Raw genomic sequence first — 18257 nt, 5'->3', positions numbered from 1 at the left:
TGGATGCACACGATTCCTTTCCATGTGTAAATAGGCGTGCCTGCATAAACACTGTTTTCCTTTCCTCCTTGTTGAAAGCATGTTTTTAAAAGGGGCAGGGAACAAAACCTTTTAACCAAATAATGGGGAGTAGTACAAGGCAGTGCCTACAGCCCTGGCCACGCCAGCTGCCGCCCGTGCCAGCTCCTTGCCCGAGTCTCTAGGGTACCTATTTGCCCTTCTGGTGTCCCCAGGACTGCCCACCTGTGTTCATCTCCCCTTGCCCAGGAGGACACCACGAGCTGTGGCCACACGCCGGCTGGGCAGGCTGGTGGGCAGGCATGTCTGGGGCCGCGGCGAGGCTGTGCCAAGAACGAGCGACTGCAGACGGGCTTGGGTCTGAATGCCGTCAAGTATCTGAAGCAGGACTACGAAGCCCTGAAGCAGCAGTGCCTGCAGGCTGGCACCTTGTTCAAGGATGAGGAGTTCCCAGCCTGTCCTTCCGCGCTGGGCTACCGGGACCTTGGACCGTACTCCTTCAAAACCCAAGGGATAGTCTGGAAGCGCCCCACGGTAAGAGGGCTTTCCTTTATGGATTTTCTTTCTTCTGTTTCATTTTACCTCCATGGTTAGCAAAAGCAAGATTGAAAAATGAGTGGGAAAAAATGAAATTAACATCTTCTAAGCCCTTTATAAAGCAAGGAATCCTATAACTGCTTTATGGGAACCTGCTTCCTCCCTGTCCATCCCAGCTTCCCAGAGCTACAAGTCCAGGGTACAATACAGAGGTGGATGAAAAGCCCCGTGTGTATCCAGACAGACTGCAGGGCCATCGACCATCAATTGTTAGGGTACCTGCACCAAGGTCTTCCCACTGTGCCCTCCAGGAAATCAGGGTACTTACATGAAATCCTCTGCCTCGCTTCAAGCTACCGGTAACAGGTAAAGAGCAACTGACTAGAACTGTTATTATCCATATACATATATCCTACAAATGCCCTTTCATTTTAAAAAAAGCCATTTTCATCAGGAAAGGTCAAATGTTCATTTAAAAAAAGGAAAAAACCAAACACAAAATCAGGGCTTCAGAGAGTTTCCTGCACTTCCATTTTTCAGTCATTTGTTTCTGTCCCTGCTTTGCTCCTCCTTTGCCATTTTGCCTCTCCTTGCAACACCAAGACAATTTGAAAAGCAGGGGAAGGAAGAAAAAACCCCAAACAACTTACCTTCCTCCGATGGGACGAAAGAGAATGAGAAGAAGCGAAAATTTCCAAGTTTCATTTTTTATTTTTTTCACCTAAAAACTGAGAAACAGAAACTTGCAGGTTTAGTAACTCCAACTTTCTACCCTGGCAAACCTGTTTGGTTGCTGCCAATGTCTGCACCTCGCTCTGGCACCTGGATGTTCCAGCAACAAGTACTGTGGATGTATCCCTTGGCTTTGCCTACGCTGGGAGATCAGCAGCCTTACAAAAATTCATTAAATTAGCCTTTGATTCCTCATGCAAGAACAACATTGTCCCCACCACAGGCAGAGGCATAGTCACAGTCACAAGAATAGTGTGGTCAGGAATGACTGAGGGCTGAAATCCATCAGGGTTATGGGCACTTAACCCACAAGTAACAGCACCCACTGGCTTATCTCTATGTACGGGGCAGAGCCCAACCCCACTGCAAGGTGGCACAAGCCCTCTGCTTTGCTCTCCTAGGGGTCTGACCTACACATTGCTTGGACTTTTTCAACCAGCCAACAGGTTTCCACCTGCAAATCCTGCCCACCCATTGCAGGCTGATGGGATCACCATTCACATACCTGCCTGCATCTGAAAGAGGCAGCAGGACCCAGTGGGCAATCTGGAGGACAAATGTCCCCTGCAAAATAAATATCCGTCGCTAAGGTCATCCTGCCCAGGTTGTGCCTGCTGGTTCGCAGACACTGAGTGTTAGACACACCACCTTCAAAAACTTGTCTTCTGATTTCAACAGTGGGTTTACAGAAAGAGTGAAGGTGAAATGCAGCTGTGTGAAAGGTGTATGTGGCACTTGGCAGTGGCTCAGAAAGGACAGGTGTCTAGGTGAGTAATATGTCATATGTTGTTGACTGCCACCGCTTTGGAGGGAGAAACCCACACAAAATCTTTTCCGTGTGGTAGGTGGCCTACTCCTGACTCCTACCCACTGAGGCAGCTGACCATCTGGATAACCACAGCAGCAAAAAGGATGTAGCTGAGATCACACCTATCACGAGAGGAGATTCACAGACTGGCTCTGCATCACACACCCACACAAGGAGTCCTGGGTTGTCACTGCCTTCATGGCTCAGCAACAGCTCAGAGCTGACAACCGCTGCTCTCTGGGAGAGCAGGCAAATGCCTAAAGCTTCCTCAACGCTGGTCACCAAGTTAGGCTTCCTATAAACTGCCCCTTGTTGCCATCCAGAAGCTCATGGAAAATGCTTGGGAGAAAGGGAAGGCTTTTGTCTTGAGAGACAATATTAACTTCCTAATATAGGGCATGAATTGTTGGAGGGCTCAGAGTTGGGATAGGAGGGACCATCATTGCCATAACCTACTTGGCTGTCCCCAGAGGGCTGGGAAGAAAGTGGGGGGTCACCCCAGGAAGAGGGCTCAGAGTGGAGGAACATCTTGGTGTCGGTGGCAATGAAAACTTGGCACAGCTCCAGTGCTGGAGCCAGCAGTGACCGTCACAAACTCATTTTCACTGTTTGAGTCAAAACTGGAGCAAGATAAAATAAGATGTAAATGCCGACGTTGAATTTTCACCTCTGTCCCCACAGTAGCAAAAATTCTCACCAGTAGCACTGAGTTTCAAGTAGCAAATGACTTCAGGATTTGCCTCCAAAAAATACATGCAATTTTCACTTTAATAAGGCAATGTTGTTCTGACATTATATTAATCAGATAAAGGACAAAGGATATATTTTTAAAGAAATGTTCAAAGTGTTTAATATTGTTTGAACTTTCACATTGAAACAATGAATGAGAAGTGAGGACTTTTCAGACCAGAAAGTGTGATTCATGCTTTGAAAATGTGTCTTTTCAGGAGTTATGCACCAACCCTCAGTTTATAATTGGAGGAGCTACTCGAACAGATGTCTGCCAAGGAGAGCTAGGTACGTACAGTGCTTCTGAACTTTGTTTTGGATGCAGGAAAAAAAACCCCAAAACAATAGCTTAATTTAAAAATTCCTCATACACAGACCATTTTATTGCCTATCTCCCAGACAGAGCATGGGAAGAGGCAGATACCCAAGAAGGGGACCCATGCACCAGCACTGCTGCCTGAAAAAGGATGTATGTGGGCTTGTAAGAGCTACGCCAAACCTGGGTGACACCAAAGTGTCCCCTGGAGGTAGGAAGGTACTTGTCCCTTTGTGGAACAGCAGACTGGCTTGCTTTTCCCCTCTTGTGACAGAGCTGGACACCAACCTAATCATAAGGGCACTTGCCCTGAAGCAGGAGACGGCATCATGCCCGTCCCAGCAAGAGTGACTCAAAGACTCGGGGGACAAGGGACACTGAAGAAGTTTCACCCTGTAGCCTAGTCATTAGGGATTTTTATTTGGGAGCCGAGCAGCTTTCAGCCACAGTTTCACACCAAACAAGTACACAACAGCCAAGGAGCAGGGCAGGAACTGGCTTAGTAGAGGGGCTGGGGCTGTGGCGTGCCAAGCGGGATGGCCCATCTGCTTGCAGGCACAGGAGAGAAACAAGGACCACATCATGAAAGAAACCCCGAATAGAGTATGTAAACTTTGTGATACCATCCACAACAAGCAAATTGTTCCAAGCCCTTCATGCTGAATGCTCTGTCTGCTTGTACGGCGTTTGGTGTAGAGCAGGGACAGGAGCAACCCAGGCACCGGGTGAGCTGTGCAAACAGCCAGTAAAGGCAGTTTGGCTCTCTAAATTAGGGCCTGATGCTAACGAGATGTCTCTCAGGCAGCACTCATCCTTTCCTGGGGATCCGTCATAGGAAAACTTTCCTATCCGTTTTTCTCCAACGCTTGGCGTTGCCTAAGCAGAGCTCCTGTGCGAGCGGCCGGCCGTAAGGAGTGTAAGGGGGCTTTATGCCCCCTTCAAATCGCTGCTGCAGCAGCTGCCTTCTCTGGTGCTCGCTGATAAGATCCAGCTCCAGGAGACGGCAGCAGCAACCTCTCCTGACTACATATAGAGGCGAGAAGGCTGAAACTCTTGTAATGAGAATTTGATAGATTAGACACAGAGAAATCAGCCTTTCTCCCTCCTGCGCTGCTTAGCGCAACGCTCCTGACCTTACTGGTCTTCTAGCTCATCCATTGCACAAATGAGATTCAAACAATTTCTGCAAGTCACTGGCGATAAATAATACCAATGCTGGTCCTGTAAACACAGCACCATTAAAGCAATTGCTAAAAAATTCCCTGGTGTGTGAGCCTGTGCTCCAAATGCTAAAAATAAGGCACCCAATCATATACTTGCTCCAGGATATTTATTTGGTGGATGCTGGAACAGAGTACGGGGAAATCACTTACTGTATTTTAGGAGAATGGTTCAGATAAGTAATAAAAGTGACATTTCTTGTCACCTCCAATTTGGGGAGTTTCTATAATAGCATGAAAAGAAAAAATAAAGATCATATGCCTGAAGTAAAACCTTATTTTCCTTGACAGTTTACAAGGTAAAGGAAGAATATTACCTGCTCCTAAACTAGAAGAGGTCAATGCATTATTTGTGTTAAGCCTAGAAACTGAATGCAAATACCGTGAGCCCCTTCTTATTTCTGTCACCTCCTGAATGTCTCTGTGGAGTCCCAGTCCTTTGTGCTAAATGGGCTTTCACTAGAGAGCAGTGCCAAAATCCATCAAGTAGTGGTAACAACAGAACTGGCCACAAAAGCTTCCTGTGAATCTGGGGATGGTGCCTGGCTCCAGGTTTTCCTAAACCATGGTGGGCAGTAAGCCAAGTGCTGGTCCTGAAAGCTACCTCTAAACCTAGACGAAAAGCCCCAAACCCAGATTCTGTTTCCGCTAGGAGCTTCCTTTTCTCTCTCTCTCTCTCAGAAAAAGATAAAATAATCAAAGATAATCCGCTTGTTTTTTGGCAAAGCTGCTTACAATCACTTCTACACACTCTGACCCTTCACAAAAGTAAATTCAGAATATAGGCATGAGACTTACCTTTTAGTATTCAGGTATTTGCTTTACATCTCTGAGGCATACTATGCTTTTTGGTATTTGATCCAATACCTTGAATATCAAAGTCCTTGTTAGTAAAGCCCTCATGTAAAACACTTCTATTGAAACAGAGCCTGATTACATATTTACATAAGCCACATATGTGACCTGTTAACAAGTCCTTTAGGGAAACAGAGCCTATTTTTAATAATCTTCTCTGACATGTTTCGTTTCTTTTAAAAATAACACTGCAGGTCCTGGTTTATATGAACAAACGGAACAAGAAAACCCGGAGTTAGTCTCACTCCATTAAACTTATTTCTTTGACAACAGTGTAAGCTAGATGAATATCAGCTTGGGAAGTTTGATGGGAACTTGAAAGACTTGAAATACTTTAAATGTTCTTTGAACCGTATCTTTTTGATAGCCCAGTAACAACTTGAAATGCAGTCACACAGTCCTAGCTATTAAAGGTGACTTATGAAGTTTTCTTGCAGCTATCTGAATAAGTTAACCCCAGAGTTGTTTGCAGAGGGTCTTAAGAAGCAAGTGGCATAAATTTAACTTAAACAAAACAAAACATACGCAAACCCTCTCTGTTTAATATTAGCCTTCCAGACCCGCACTGTTTATATTCAGGGGGTGCCTTTTGTTCTGAAAGCTCAGGGGGTACCCTGTGGTCCCTTGCCCTGGGCTGCCAGCTGGAAAGTTCCCTGAAGCCAGTGCAGATGCACCAGCTCACACCAGCTGAGGAGCCCACCCCACGCTTGCTTTGCGCGTATCTTCTCTCACAGGCAGACCTGAGAAGGTTATGGGTGGGCTGGAGAACAAACCCAGAGCCTGACAGCTCCGAGATAGATCTGATACCTCAAAAACCCACACTCACTGGCAATTCCGAGACCCCAAAGAAAAGAAAGCCCATTCCTTTGCTGGCTGCTCCTTTGCCTTTCTGTACACAACTGCAGAGCTTAATTAATTTCCATAGAAAACATTAGGAATCTCAAAGCAGATTTCTGCCGTACTGCCAGAAACCATAAAGTCAGCAGGTCAGTGCTTCCTTGATGTCTGGTAGGATGCCTCAGGTACCACGAGCTCTGAAGAAGGGCTTCCAGCAGAGACTAAAGCAGAGAGCCAAACCTGCTTGACAAACTGGGAAGCAAGAGCCACAGCATTGTATTAGGATCCCTTCCGAACACCAGGCATTGCTGAAACAGCAACAAGCCAGAGTACGGTCAGTACAGAAATGCCTCTGTACTGTCCAGTTAGATCTTGGAACCTGACGCTTGGACTTTTGGCTTAAAAGTCACCATTACCAGGTCAAGAAGAGCTTAGATGCTCTGAGTCTAGACACTTTGGTGGCAGTTAAACAGAAACGGAGTGCTGCTCTGTAGCAACTGAAACTAATCAAATTTCTCATTTATTTTATGGCCTCTGAGAGTGCAGCGTGCTTGGGTAAACATCATCAATACAGAGGAGTCACTCAGCTCCCAGGTCACCATGGATTCGGTATTCTCTGCAGCAATTTGATTACCTCTGAGAACCGGGAGGTGCCTGCATAGCACTGAGAACACAAGCCATCTCAGTACATCTGTGAGCAGCGAGTGATTTTATTTCAAGCACACTAATAGTCAAAGTAATTCTCCAGGATCATGTGTGTGTATTTCCACCCCACACACAGAGCTAGGTTTCATGTTTACCCTTTCCACCACAAACTCAAGGTCAGAATTGCTTATTTCAAATTAAAAAAAAAAAAAAATTGGACTTTACCAACATTACAAATGACTTCAGATCCAGGAATCAAGCTGGCTTCTTTTTAGCACATTCAGCAGCAGCAGTAAACACTGTAATAGGCATTTGTCTGAAAGTTTTGTTCATGAAATATGAGCCTGAGCAGAAAGCAGTGTATGTGCCTGTAGGTGATTTAGCTTTGCAGGGCTAATGCAGAGAAGAATGGTGTTTTTTTAAAATTTATTTTTATAAGCTGAAAGGCTACAAATTCAAATGCATGTAGAGAGCAGAAATACTTTTTGATTTTGTCATTTATTTGACTATAGCTGCATTGGAAATAGATTCTAATTAAATATTTAATTCAGAAGCTAATTGGTCTCGTTTCCTCTCCCTCCGAAAATTCACTTTTTAGGAATGGAATGAAATAGTTTCCTCACAGTTTGAAAGATGACCTAACCTGCAGCTGAATTGGAACAAGCTTTAGTGGTCCTACGTAAGCTGCCTTTCTAGGGAGCTTGTGCTGCCACACTGTACTGCGGGCACAAGAACAAACAAAACTCTGAAATTTGCTGCCCAAAAATTATGCTGAACTTTGAAAAAAAGAAACACATACCATCAACTTGTACTTCTTTGGAACTAGCAGTATATTATCCAGTAGTGCTGAGAAACCTTATGAATAGGTCAGGATCCCATTGCGGTATATAAGAAGATAAAAGGCAGCCTGTGCAGTTTAGGCTCCATCCTGGAAACTTCTCGGTATGGACAGATTCCTGCATCCTCTTTAATTTGTCTTAAAACCAATATCACATGTAACTGGATGTAATGCATCGCTTGTATATAAAGATGGCCCCAAGCCACATGCATCTAGACACCCCATGCAAACTTCCCTTTTTGTCAAGTTACTGCACAGCAGCCAATTCCTTTTGGAAGGAAAATTGGTTCCTTTTGGAGGGCACAGTTAATGTTTGTTCAGCCACAAGCTTAGCCAAAATTATTAGGCCCTCAAGTAAGGTTTAGAGATAGGACGCAGTATTGCTCAAGGCAGGCATAGCTATTTTTAAGGCCAAGTTCACCACTGCAATTCTTCCACTACAATTTTTTCCACGCGTGCTTTAAGCAGACTTGCCCCTGATGCTTCCCTGGGAAGTTAGATTGCATGGTGCATTTGCAGGAGGCGGAACTGCCAATGCCAATGTCACTCACTCTCCCAGATGCTAAGAAGTTAATTCGTACCGTGAGAGAGCTGTAAAGGATTTCATGCTGCATTTGGCATCTTATGGGGATGAGACTCTGAAATGGTTTAGTTCTGAGTCAGGAAAGTAAATAACATGTTTAAGGAAACCCCTCTCATTTCACTGATTCTTCTGCCTAATTGTGCATCAAACATAAAGCATCCTCAGCAAAGCCCAGAGCTGTTTTCCCTTCACTGGCTGTAAAAACCTTGCCTGGACCAGGAAGGGAAAACCCTTCCAGATGTGCACTCTGGGCATGCAACCAAGTCATCACTGCTACAGATCTTCATAGTCTCACCAGGGGTGGAAGAACACAACAGGGACACCAGGACCCTCCCCATGCCCCCTTCTCAGAATTAGTCTCCTGTACTTCACAGCATGCCAGGAACAGCCAGGGCAGCAAGAAAGTGTGGGAAAATGAGAGCTTCAATTCTAACTTCATACAACTTTTCATCTTCCTTCTCTGAGGTGCCACTCCCTCAGACTTATCACCATTATTTCTACCTCTCCAAGGAAAAGCAGAAATTGTAACAGCATAAGGCACAGACCTGAACCAAGAAAAGCCTAAAAGAAATAGGTGCAAAACAGGCCTGAGTGTTCTCAATATAATTTTTTCCAGCATCTAAATTTTCTTGTGCGAGGAGGTTCTTAAAGCCTTCCCCACCCCCCACCCCTTTGTGCTCTCCCTAATTTGCTTATTTTATACATAAGGCCGAGGGGAAACTTCCAGGCCATAAGTTGAGCCCTCTTCCACAGAATGCAAAATAATTTGAAAAATAATTAGGTTGAAGATCAGCCTGAGAAGGTTTTTTCCTCATAGTTGTTCTAGTGGTTGAGGCTTTTGGACTCTCTCTTCTATATGAGCAACATAATTTTTTTCTTATTTCCAGTTTAAACATCTCACAACAATTCTATTTTAATTTGTCTTCTCTTCTGCAAGGGAAATTTTACCTTTCAGGTAAGAGCTCTTGGCTCAAACAGCTTTTCTGCAAAGTAGCATTCAACCTGCCTCACACTTCCTCTCCAAACTTCACTTCTGTAGGGTGAGCAGGAGAAGATTTTTTAACCTCATCTCATAAGAAATGCAGGTGTATGGGGAGAAGCAGGTAATCCAGCCACTGTCTACCCCCTTCCAGCTTGAATGCCCTTACCTGAACATGGCAGCCAGGATAACAAAGAACAACCCCCAGGGAAGGATCAAGTAGCACCTTACATGCTAATACCAGGTTTTCCCTTCTTACTGGAAAATCTTGGGCTGGCACACTGGGTGGATCAAGGATTTTTCACCTGTATCATTTCAGCCAGCTGAGGTGGTTACAGGTCATCACACCGACCGGCACTTCTTTATAGGGTGTTTTCTCAAATCACTGCTTGCCTAATTAGGAACAGCCATTTCTTGCTCAGCTCATGGGAGGCATCTAGGTACCTCCCATTGGCATACAGGCAGCAGACGGTACCAGGTAAGTCCCTGTGTCTTATCTTTACAATTATATTAATCACAACACTAAATCATAAAGCCCAAGTCAACATGAAGAGTTAACTGCTGCTCTAAGATATTGTGCTACAGATTAAACTCTTTCCTTGGTTTCCCTGTTACCTTATTTCTGCTGAAACAAGAGCTGTTATGTCGATTCCTTCACTAGAACTTGCACCTGCACAAAGAAACTGTCTTGGCACAGATAATCCACAAGGAACCAGGAAAATGTTAGTACCTTCAGAGCAGCTTTGTTTTCCTAGACTTTTTGCACACTTCAGAAATAACACAGAACCACAGAGGTTCTTCCTACTGTTTGCAGTGTGCAAATACTGTAAGAAACCCATGAGTCACTGAGTTTCCCAGGCACACCTTCTGTGTGATAGAGGCTTCCACTGTCCCAACCTCCAGTCCACAACAAGCAGGTAACCAACCCAGCAAACAGCAAGGCACTCAGCATCCAGCGAGGGCTAGGCATACCCATCCTTTCCAGGATGAGGAGTGGGCCAGAAAAAGGACCCACCTCCTTGCAGGGCTCCCAGGAGGCATAAGTTTCCATTGGACTCGCATGCAAATCCATAGTGATAGCCCTAAGTGCTGGTTCAAACTCTGACCTTCAAGAAAGGGCTAGAAGGAATAGCCCCCTGAACCTTCCTGCCACTCACTGAATCTCCTCCAAAAGACAGGAATGGAGGTCCCACCACCCTTCTATCAACCCAGAGCTTTTGCCACCTTCTGGACACCTTCTAAGCCCTTGTCTCTCCCAGGTGTGGTGGCTTGGGTCTCGTTAAAGTACTGCAGATCATCCTCTCTGTAGTGCCCAGCCAGGCTTTGCAACCCACACACTCCATTACCTTCTCTCTCTGACTGTGTTCTTGGTCTTCTGAGGGCATTAACAAGCTCAGATGAAGCAGCCAGCTTCATTAAAACATCAGAATAACAATGTCCAAACTAGACCAGTACCAGCATGATCAGTCTCAGAGTCCCAGAGATACCTATGTGATTTGGGAGAGTGGAAAATCAGTAAAAGAGATAAATAACACAACAAAAGAATGTATTGCTGAACCAGTACTGAGTCTGGCAGGACCTTGCAAAGGACTTAATGCTGGCATTTTAGTCTAGATATGAGTGTGACATAACGGTTTAAGAATCAGCTTGGCAAACCTGTATTTATTAATGAAATTTTCTGCCTTGTAACGTCTGTGGTTTTAGGTGATTGCTGGCTCCTAGCTGCCATTGCATCTCTCACTTTGAGTCCAGATGTTCTGTACCGTGTTGTTCCCAAGGATCAGAGTTTCCAGAAGGACTATGCTGGGATCTTTCATTTCCAGGTACCTATATGGTCATGGTATTGAGAACAGAAGAGGAACATGCTAGTAGTTAGCTAAAAGCAGCTTTTTTGTGTGTTTGGCATATGCTAAACATTTAAGAGTTACAGTGTGCAAGTCAAATTGGTGCGGCAGAAGGGGGTAAGACAAGAATAAGAGCTAAATAACATTGTGACACCTGCTCACTGGCTAGGTTCTGCTGTCTTACAGCTGGCAGGGCTGCAACTGCTCACTGAGAGTGAATTCAGGTAGATAGAGTTTCTTCTCCTTCCCTTCCCCCCTCCATGCCTTTGTCAGGATTTCCTTGCCTGCAGACCCAGAGTGTTGGAGCTGAGCCAGCCTGCTTTGACTAGACATTAAGCTCAGGTGTGAGCAGGATGGATCTACTTAGCAAAACTAAAGAAGTTTTGGCGAGGACAGATGTTCTAGAACACATACCTGTCCCCTCCACCAGCTCATCTCAGCAGAAGGGTTATTGTGTGAATTATCTTCTTTCCTTTCAGGACTGCATCAGATTTTGGAGTGAATGTTTCTAGTGTTCAGGCAAAAAATTAGCATTAGTAATGTTTCACACATTTCCTGGTATTTTCAGAAGGGAGTAGCACTCTTCAGTACTTTCCCTTTGGGTGACCCCTCCTTGCAGCATTTTTTTCCCCCAGTGGGTTTGGCCTTAAAAGAGTAGATAAGAAAAGAGACTTTAGAGTATTCTGTCTACACACTAGCTTTCTGGACTCTGCACCAAGTGACCTCTGCATGGAGAACAGGCAGTGTTCCACATGTTATGTGCAACATGTTGCTGTCACTATAACCTATGAGCAAAAATTAATAAAGCATTAAGAAGCCTGCTCAGAGCTTCACAAGGCTGATAGGGGTTAGCCGTTATTACAAGGGAGAGGAGTCCAACATAGGAATGAAACTTTTCCATGACTTTTCCGGGGGAACAGATGGCTGGTGAAGGAGTAGAAAGATGGTAATGCGGAGCTATTGTGTGCACACCAGCCCTCATCATCTTTTCCTTTCTTCTTTTTGTCAGTTCTGGCAGTACGGGGAGTGGGTGGACGTCGTGGTGGATGACAGGCTGCCCACCAAGAATGGAAAGCTGCTCTTCGTGCACTCAGAGGAAGGCAACGAGTTCTGGAGCGCGCTGCTGGAGAAGGCCTATGCCAAGTACGGTGGCTAAGCAGGAGGCAGCACTCCTGGGTGTGCAGAAGTTGCCTGCCCGTGTGGTTGTGGGGGTAGACACGATGTGCTTCACTCACATGCAGCCTCCATTCCACCCATTTTTCATCGTTTCCTCTAGGTCCATATTGCCAACTGTCTGTTTCAGGGGGTTTTCTTCTGGTGACCTGAAGGTCATGTGGACTGAGAGATGCTAAATTATAAACCTACCTTTCTGCAGTGCCAATGCTTACAGGTGGAGATGGCTCCTTATATAGCTGTTGTCATCTCTCCCACAGGTTGAATGGCTCTTACGAAGCTCTTACAGGAGGATCCACTATGGAGGGCTTTGAGGATTTCACTGGAGGCATCTCTGAGTCCTATGAGCTGCGGAGGGCTCCTTCAAACCTGTACCAGATCATCCAGAAAGCTCTGAGAGCTGGGTCGCTGCTGGGCTGTTCCATTGACGTAAGACATGGCTGCTGCTTTATTCTTCTTGCTCCTGTTCTCAGGGCTCTGGTGCCTCCTGTAACAAAAGCCCAGATCAATGTTAGACACAGGTAGGAAGGTCTGAAGTAAAAGCAAGCTACAGTTAATGGGAGACTTTTATTGATTTCAGTTATAAAAACTTTGGACAAGGTTCTAAATAACCAACACTCACCATGCCTCCCTTTTTACTCAACAGCCTGTGATAATACTTAGAGCGATGAACTGGGAGCTGGTCTTCCTGAACTCTGTTTTAATTCTCTCATTCAAATTCAGTGAAATTTCAGCTCCAGACACTCAGCTGCCAGAGACAAATTCTTTGAGATACCCTGTTGTAGCTTGTAGTCTGATTCTGGCTTTGTTTTTCAGTCCTAGAGATTATTGACAGCTGTAATATAAACACTCTCAAGTTGCAGATGATGTTTGTATGTGTTTTGGAAACTTCATGCCTTTCACTTCCCATTTGCTTATCTTGTTTGAAATCCTGGTTCATGACATACAGGATTACCAGAATTCAAATTTTGAAATGCTGGATCTCAGCTGAGGCAGGCTGGAGCTGAGTTCACATGAACGCGTCTTTGCAGGTGACTGGGTCTGTTACCTGAGCTGGGAATTGGATTTAGACTTAGATTTCATTGGATTTAGACTCGGATTTCATTGTCCATTCTTGAATATCTGCTGTGCTAGGTCTGCATATTTAGGGGCATGGAACTGTGGAGGTGAAGCTTTGCTGTGCATCTCACCTCTATGTAATGCACTTTGCATCAAGAATATTGATATTCTTTGTGCCTACCACTTTGGGTATCTTCTCCCATGTTAATTTGCTCATGAAAGCTGTGCTCATGCACAACATATAGTCCTAAATGTGTACACTTTTATTGCCCCAGATAAATACTACAGCTGAAATAGAAGCAATCACAAGTCTGAAGCTGGTAAAAGGGCATGCTTACTCTGTCACTGGAGCAGAAGAGGTAAGCCAGCCTCTGCAAGGCCGTCAACTTTCTGACGTCTTTCTGTGACCGACCAACTGAGAATACTGCTGCTACCTTAAGCACCCCCTTACAGACAAAGTACCTGGCGTGCTTAGCCAGGTCGGCAGCTCTGCACTGGTGGTTATAGAGAGCATACTGTGCAGTCTGCATCTTGTAATGTACCAACAGACTGGAACACAGATTGTACAGGTGTGCCAGGCTGTTGCTGAAATGGAGGGTACAGAAAGGAGGAACAAGAGAGGAGGCAGCACCACGTATTTGTATGGTGTGAGGTGGGAGCATGTACTTTGCCAGTCAGGGCTAATGGGAAAGGAGTAAAAGCCTCTTTCACGAACCCTGCCATTAGGCTCACCTTCACAGCGAGCCCTAGATACTCCTGCTCCGCTGAAACTGGAATCATTACAGAGGTGCCCGTGCCAAATAACCTCGTTCCAACCTTGCTGTGTTGGGCCATGTCTCCTGCTATTGAGAATGTAGATACTCTGCTGTCCTGCAGCTGAAGTTTTTCCTTGCAGGTTGCTGTCATTATATGAAATGGTGAGTGCTGCAGCTAATGGCTCACTTGGTGGCACAGGATAATGTAAAACAGGGGTGGAGGGCATCCAGGTGTCTTTTTAACGATTGCAAATTATAATGGGCTGCATGACTCGAGTACAAATCGTGTTTTATCCTGTCTGAAAAGCAACTGCCCCGTGATGATTGGAATAACGGAAGTGCTCAGGCTCTGTTTGTTGTGGATCTTTTAGGTATATTACCGAGGACGGCCAGAGAAACTAGTGAGGCTTAGAAATCCCTGGGGTGAAGTGGAATGGACTGGAGCTTGGAGTGATAAGTAGGTTTTTATATGTCTCTGTTTCTCTCTCTCTTCAGTCAGTCTATTTTGGTATTCTTTAAAAATTAAATTGGGACTATGCAGTTAATCCAATAACACAGCAGATTTAGAAGACATACTAAATCAGTTGGAATAAAACAGTATTAATTTATTAGCAAGGTTAGATATTGATCCACTTTGCCCAGTGGACATTATTCCGTGCCTCAGGCAGAGCTTTCTAATAAGAGAGAACAGCCCACATTTTAATTGTGAGCAGCCCAATGCAGGCTGTACCCATGTCATTTTGCAAACCAATCCTATTCCTGTGAAATACAGCAGCCCTAAACCATTGTGCCTCTGCCTCAGCTCTAAGGTTGCTGGGCTCTAAATCAGACCAGTATTTAGTTTCTACTGGAGAATCTTGAAAAAAATGGGGATGTTGACTGAGCTAATTACCCAGAAGTTTGAAAATCTATCAGAAGCTGTCTGGGTTTCAACTATCTTGGAATCTCATGAGAATGGCAGTGACAACACCTCTTTCTATATTTAGAATGACATAAATATTACTTTAATTTGGGCCATGATATATTTTTTCTTGCAATACTCCGAGATTTCAGCTTCCTATCCTGAATGACTGCAGTACTGGTGCTGATGTTGTGTAATACGTAAGGGTAGAAAATAAACATTAGAATTGTTCTTACCTTTACCAGAGTTGCTTTGCTCAGCCCCAAGATAAAGTGCCTCAGGCACACACAGAAGCCATATCCTGATTTTTTGCACCTGTTTTATCACGGGACAACCCTGCTGAGGCAGGTGCAGAACTGCACCGTCACATGGAAGCAGGTCAGAGCAGAATCCAGCTTGTTGCTCCATAACATCAGAACAGGAAAGGAGCAATGCCATTTTCTGCAGTACATTTTCCTAATTGCACCTTTTTTTTGCTTTCTTGTTTTTTTGTGACCCCAACAGTTGAGCTTATATAATGTCCCCAGGGAGAATATCAGCTGTCCAAATGGATCTTTCAGGGTGTGTGTTACCTAATCCAGCCAGACTGCAATGTTTGTACGTTCTGGCGCCCGGCAGTGATGATTCAACTTAAGGCTTACCTGTTGCAGTCTGATTCCTGCCCCATATGGCCAGGGTGCAGTGTGTACTGCTGTGGGGAGGGGCAGGAGGTCTAGTTGTTGCAGAAATACGTGCTCCTTCATCGGCTCTAAGCCAGAGCCTAACTCTCTGATCTTGTTGTAGCCAAAAATAAACAACTGAACAGCTCGGTTTTGTGCTTTGTCTGCAGTGCTCCTGAATGGAATTATGTTGATCCCAAACAAAAACGGGCTCTGGATAAGCAAGTAGATGATGGAGAGTTCTGGTGAGAGTCATTCAGTTAGCTGAATCCTTTGGTCATTTTATGTGGATGTATGCTCTTTAAGCAGTCCTTTCAGTTGGATGGAGAGAAACTGCCAGCTCCGACGGGGTTAATAATGACATGTATGCATTGTTAGCCTTTTGTTTATCTTCCTTCCCATTCAAATATTACCTTTTATTAGAGCTTGCATAACTCAGTGCTTATCCCAAATATAGAGACCAGATGGTAATGAAATTAATGAGGTGGCAAGAATGAACCTCAGCTGCTCTATATTTTGAGGTTTGTTTTTTTTTGCCTAAGTGCTACACACTAATGAAAAAATTTAAATTACCAGCATGGAAAGAGGGTTCACCCAGACCTACTGGAAAGCCTGTCCCAGTTTGCTGGTTATATGGATCGGTACTCATCCCACGTCACTGTCCTAGACCGCAGAGATAAACGCCCGCTGCCTTTCAGTGCAATACGGGACATAAGGGGCTAAGAAATGAGAACAGACCTCTGCTCGCGGCGTGAAGTGATCGAGGTCTGTCACTCATGCAAACCTACCAGGAATTAAAGCAAAACACTAAGTTGAGACTGTTTTTCTACATAGCGACTCTTTCATAAGTGCCTGCTCTTACCCCATTAAATGGCGTCTCCTTGCACATTTTTTTCCAACTGTTTTAGTGGATTTACTCATGAAGCATGATCCATGAGGGATTGCCCAGGGCTGGGGGTGACAGAAAATGCTATGACTGAGCCCATAATGTGTAACAGCCATTGAGAACAACTGTCTCCAGGTTGTATTGAGAGATACAGCACATTCAGGGAATGGGAAATTTTGTTTCCCAAAAGCTGGTTTCAAGCTTCAGAGTTCAATTAAATGGGGCATTGGGCAGCTTTGTAGTACTGACATTTGCTGCCCTGATGGGGTAAGACATCCATTTGTATCACCTCGACTATTTCAACCTGATGGACTAACCCAGGTCTTTTTGTGCATCAGGATGGCATTTTCAGATTTTCAGAGGCAGTTCACTCGCCTTGAGATCTGCAACTTGACTCCTGACACGCTGACAAGCAACGAGGTCAATAAATGGGACTTGACCCTGTTCAATGGACAGTGGAGACGCGGTTCAACTGCTGGGGGCTGCCAGAACTACCAAGGTGGAGACCCAGCCAAACCGGCACTTGGTGATATAACAACAAAACAATCAAAACAAATGCTTGTGAATGGGAGGGGGTTTTGGTGGGAAAGGCTTCAAGGTGCAGCTCTTTCTGTGGGGTTTAGATAGCAAGCAAATGCTTGGCAGCCTGAACCAAGATCTAATTCACACTTATTTCCTCATTGGGGATTACCAGCCCTCTAAACAGTTAATTCATGGCTATATTCTTTTTTTTTAGTCTGTCTGTTTTTCTTGCTTACATGGCTTTTGTTACTGCCTGGAGTAATCCTCCGAAGGGCTGGGTAGGCCAGGAAAATGTCACAGTTCAGTGGCAGTGTTGTTTCCCATTCATTTTCAGGTTAGACCTCTGGAGAGGCTGTTTGGCATTTGGTCCTCCTGCAACAGCCTCAGCCAAGGACGTTTCCTGGAGATAAATGATGGGCTGGAATTAACGATATCAGCTCCTCCCTGATGGTCATTACTCCCCAGAAAATACCTTGGTGCTTTGATTTGCCATGGCTCGAGTTGATATTTGGCATAACTGTGAAAATATAAAAGCATGTAACATAATGGAAAGGACTGGAAAAACTCCAGGCAGAAGTTCTTCCGCAGAGATATTCTCTGTAATTGTAATGACAACCATCTTGGCTACAATGACAGCAAAATCTCCTCCTTTTTGTTTCACCTTGGGAATTTTTAGCAACATACTGGACCAATCCCCAGTTTAAAATACGGTTGGATGAACCAGATGATGACCATGAAGGGAGTTTGGATGAGCCGTGCTGCACTATACTGGTGGGCTTGATGCAGAAGAACCGTAGGAGACAGAAGAGAATGGGAGAATCTCTGCTTAGTATTGGTTATTCGCTCTATCAGGTGAAGATTGTTCTTGATTGAAGGCTTTATTCCCTGTTCTGTTACCCTGGAAAAAAATTGTCAGTGTTCTACGTCTTGACATTCAGCACTACACTTCAATAAGAACTGGATATTGCAAGATGATTCAAATCCTTCTCTCATTTCTTCCTCACCCACATAACACGTAAAGATTCAGATAAATTTAGGCTCAGTTTTTGTCCCGCTTTAACAGTAACAGTGTAAAACTAGAGGCAATAATTTAGTAACAGTCTCATTGAGAGCCTTCTCTTACAAAATCTGAATGGGGGCAGGCTAGGGTTCCTGGCAATTCCAGATAAGTGTTTCTGATTACAGCTTATCGTTAGTGCTCAGTAGTCACTTTCTCCTTTTTTTATTATTTTTCCCTTGCATTTGAAAATTGTTTTGATTCGTTGTCTACCATGCTATTGTTCTGGTTCAGTAGTTTTGGTGTGGGTTGTTTTTTTTTTTTTCTATTTCTCCCAGTGTTTCTTTTGCCTCTAAAAATATAA

General features: G+C 44.6%; 1 protein-coding gene across 1 annotated transcript in view; it reads left to right on the top strand.

Moving 5' to 3' along the window:
* The first annotated feature begins 320 nt into the window (after positions 1–320).
* The window catches only part of LOC104512679 (calpain-8-like), a 29602-nt gene continuing 11665 nt past the window's right edge, over positions 321–18257 (top strand). Inside the window, 11 exon segments of the mRNA XM_010155739.1 lie at positions 321–379; positions 381–552; positions 3043–3112; positions 10802–10920; positions 11951–12084; positions 12375–12543; positions 13449–13532; positions 14300–14385; positions 15659–15733; positions 16713–16873; positions 17573–17748. Coding sequence (XP_010154041.1) covers positions 321–379; positions 381–552; positions 3043–3112; positions 10802–10920; positions 11951–12084; positions 12375–12543; positions 13449–13532; positions 14300–14385; positions 15659–15733; positions 16713–16873; positions 17573–17748 — 1305 coding nt within the window.

This window comes from Eurypyga helias, unplaced genomic scaffold (assembly GCF_000690775.1).
Source record: "Eurypyga helias isolate BGI_N326 unplaced genomic scaffold, ASM69077v1 scaffold15047, whole genome shotgun sequence".
Lineage (NCBI taxonomy): Eukaryota > Metazoa > Chordata > Aves > Eurypygiformes > Eurypygidae > Eurypyga > Eurypyga helias.
The sequence above is the reverse complement of the archived record's forward strand: the minus strand, read 5'-3'. Positions and strand labels throughout refer to the sequence as shown.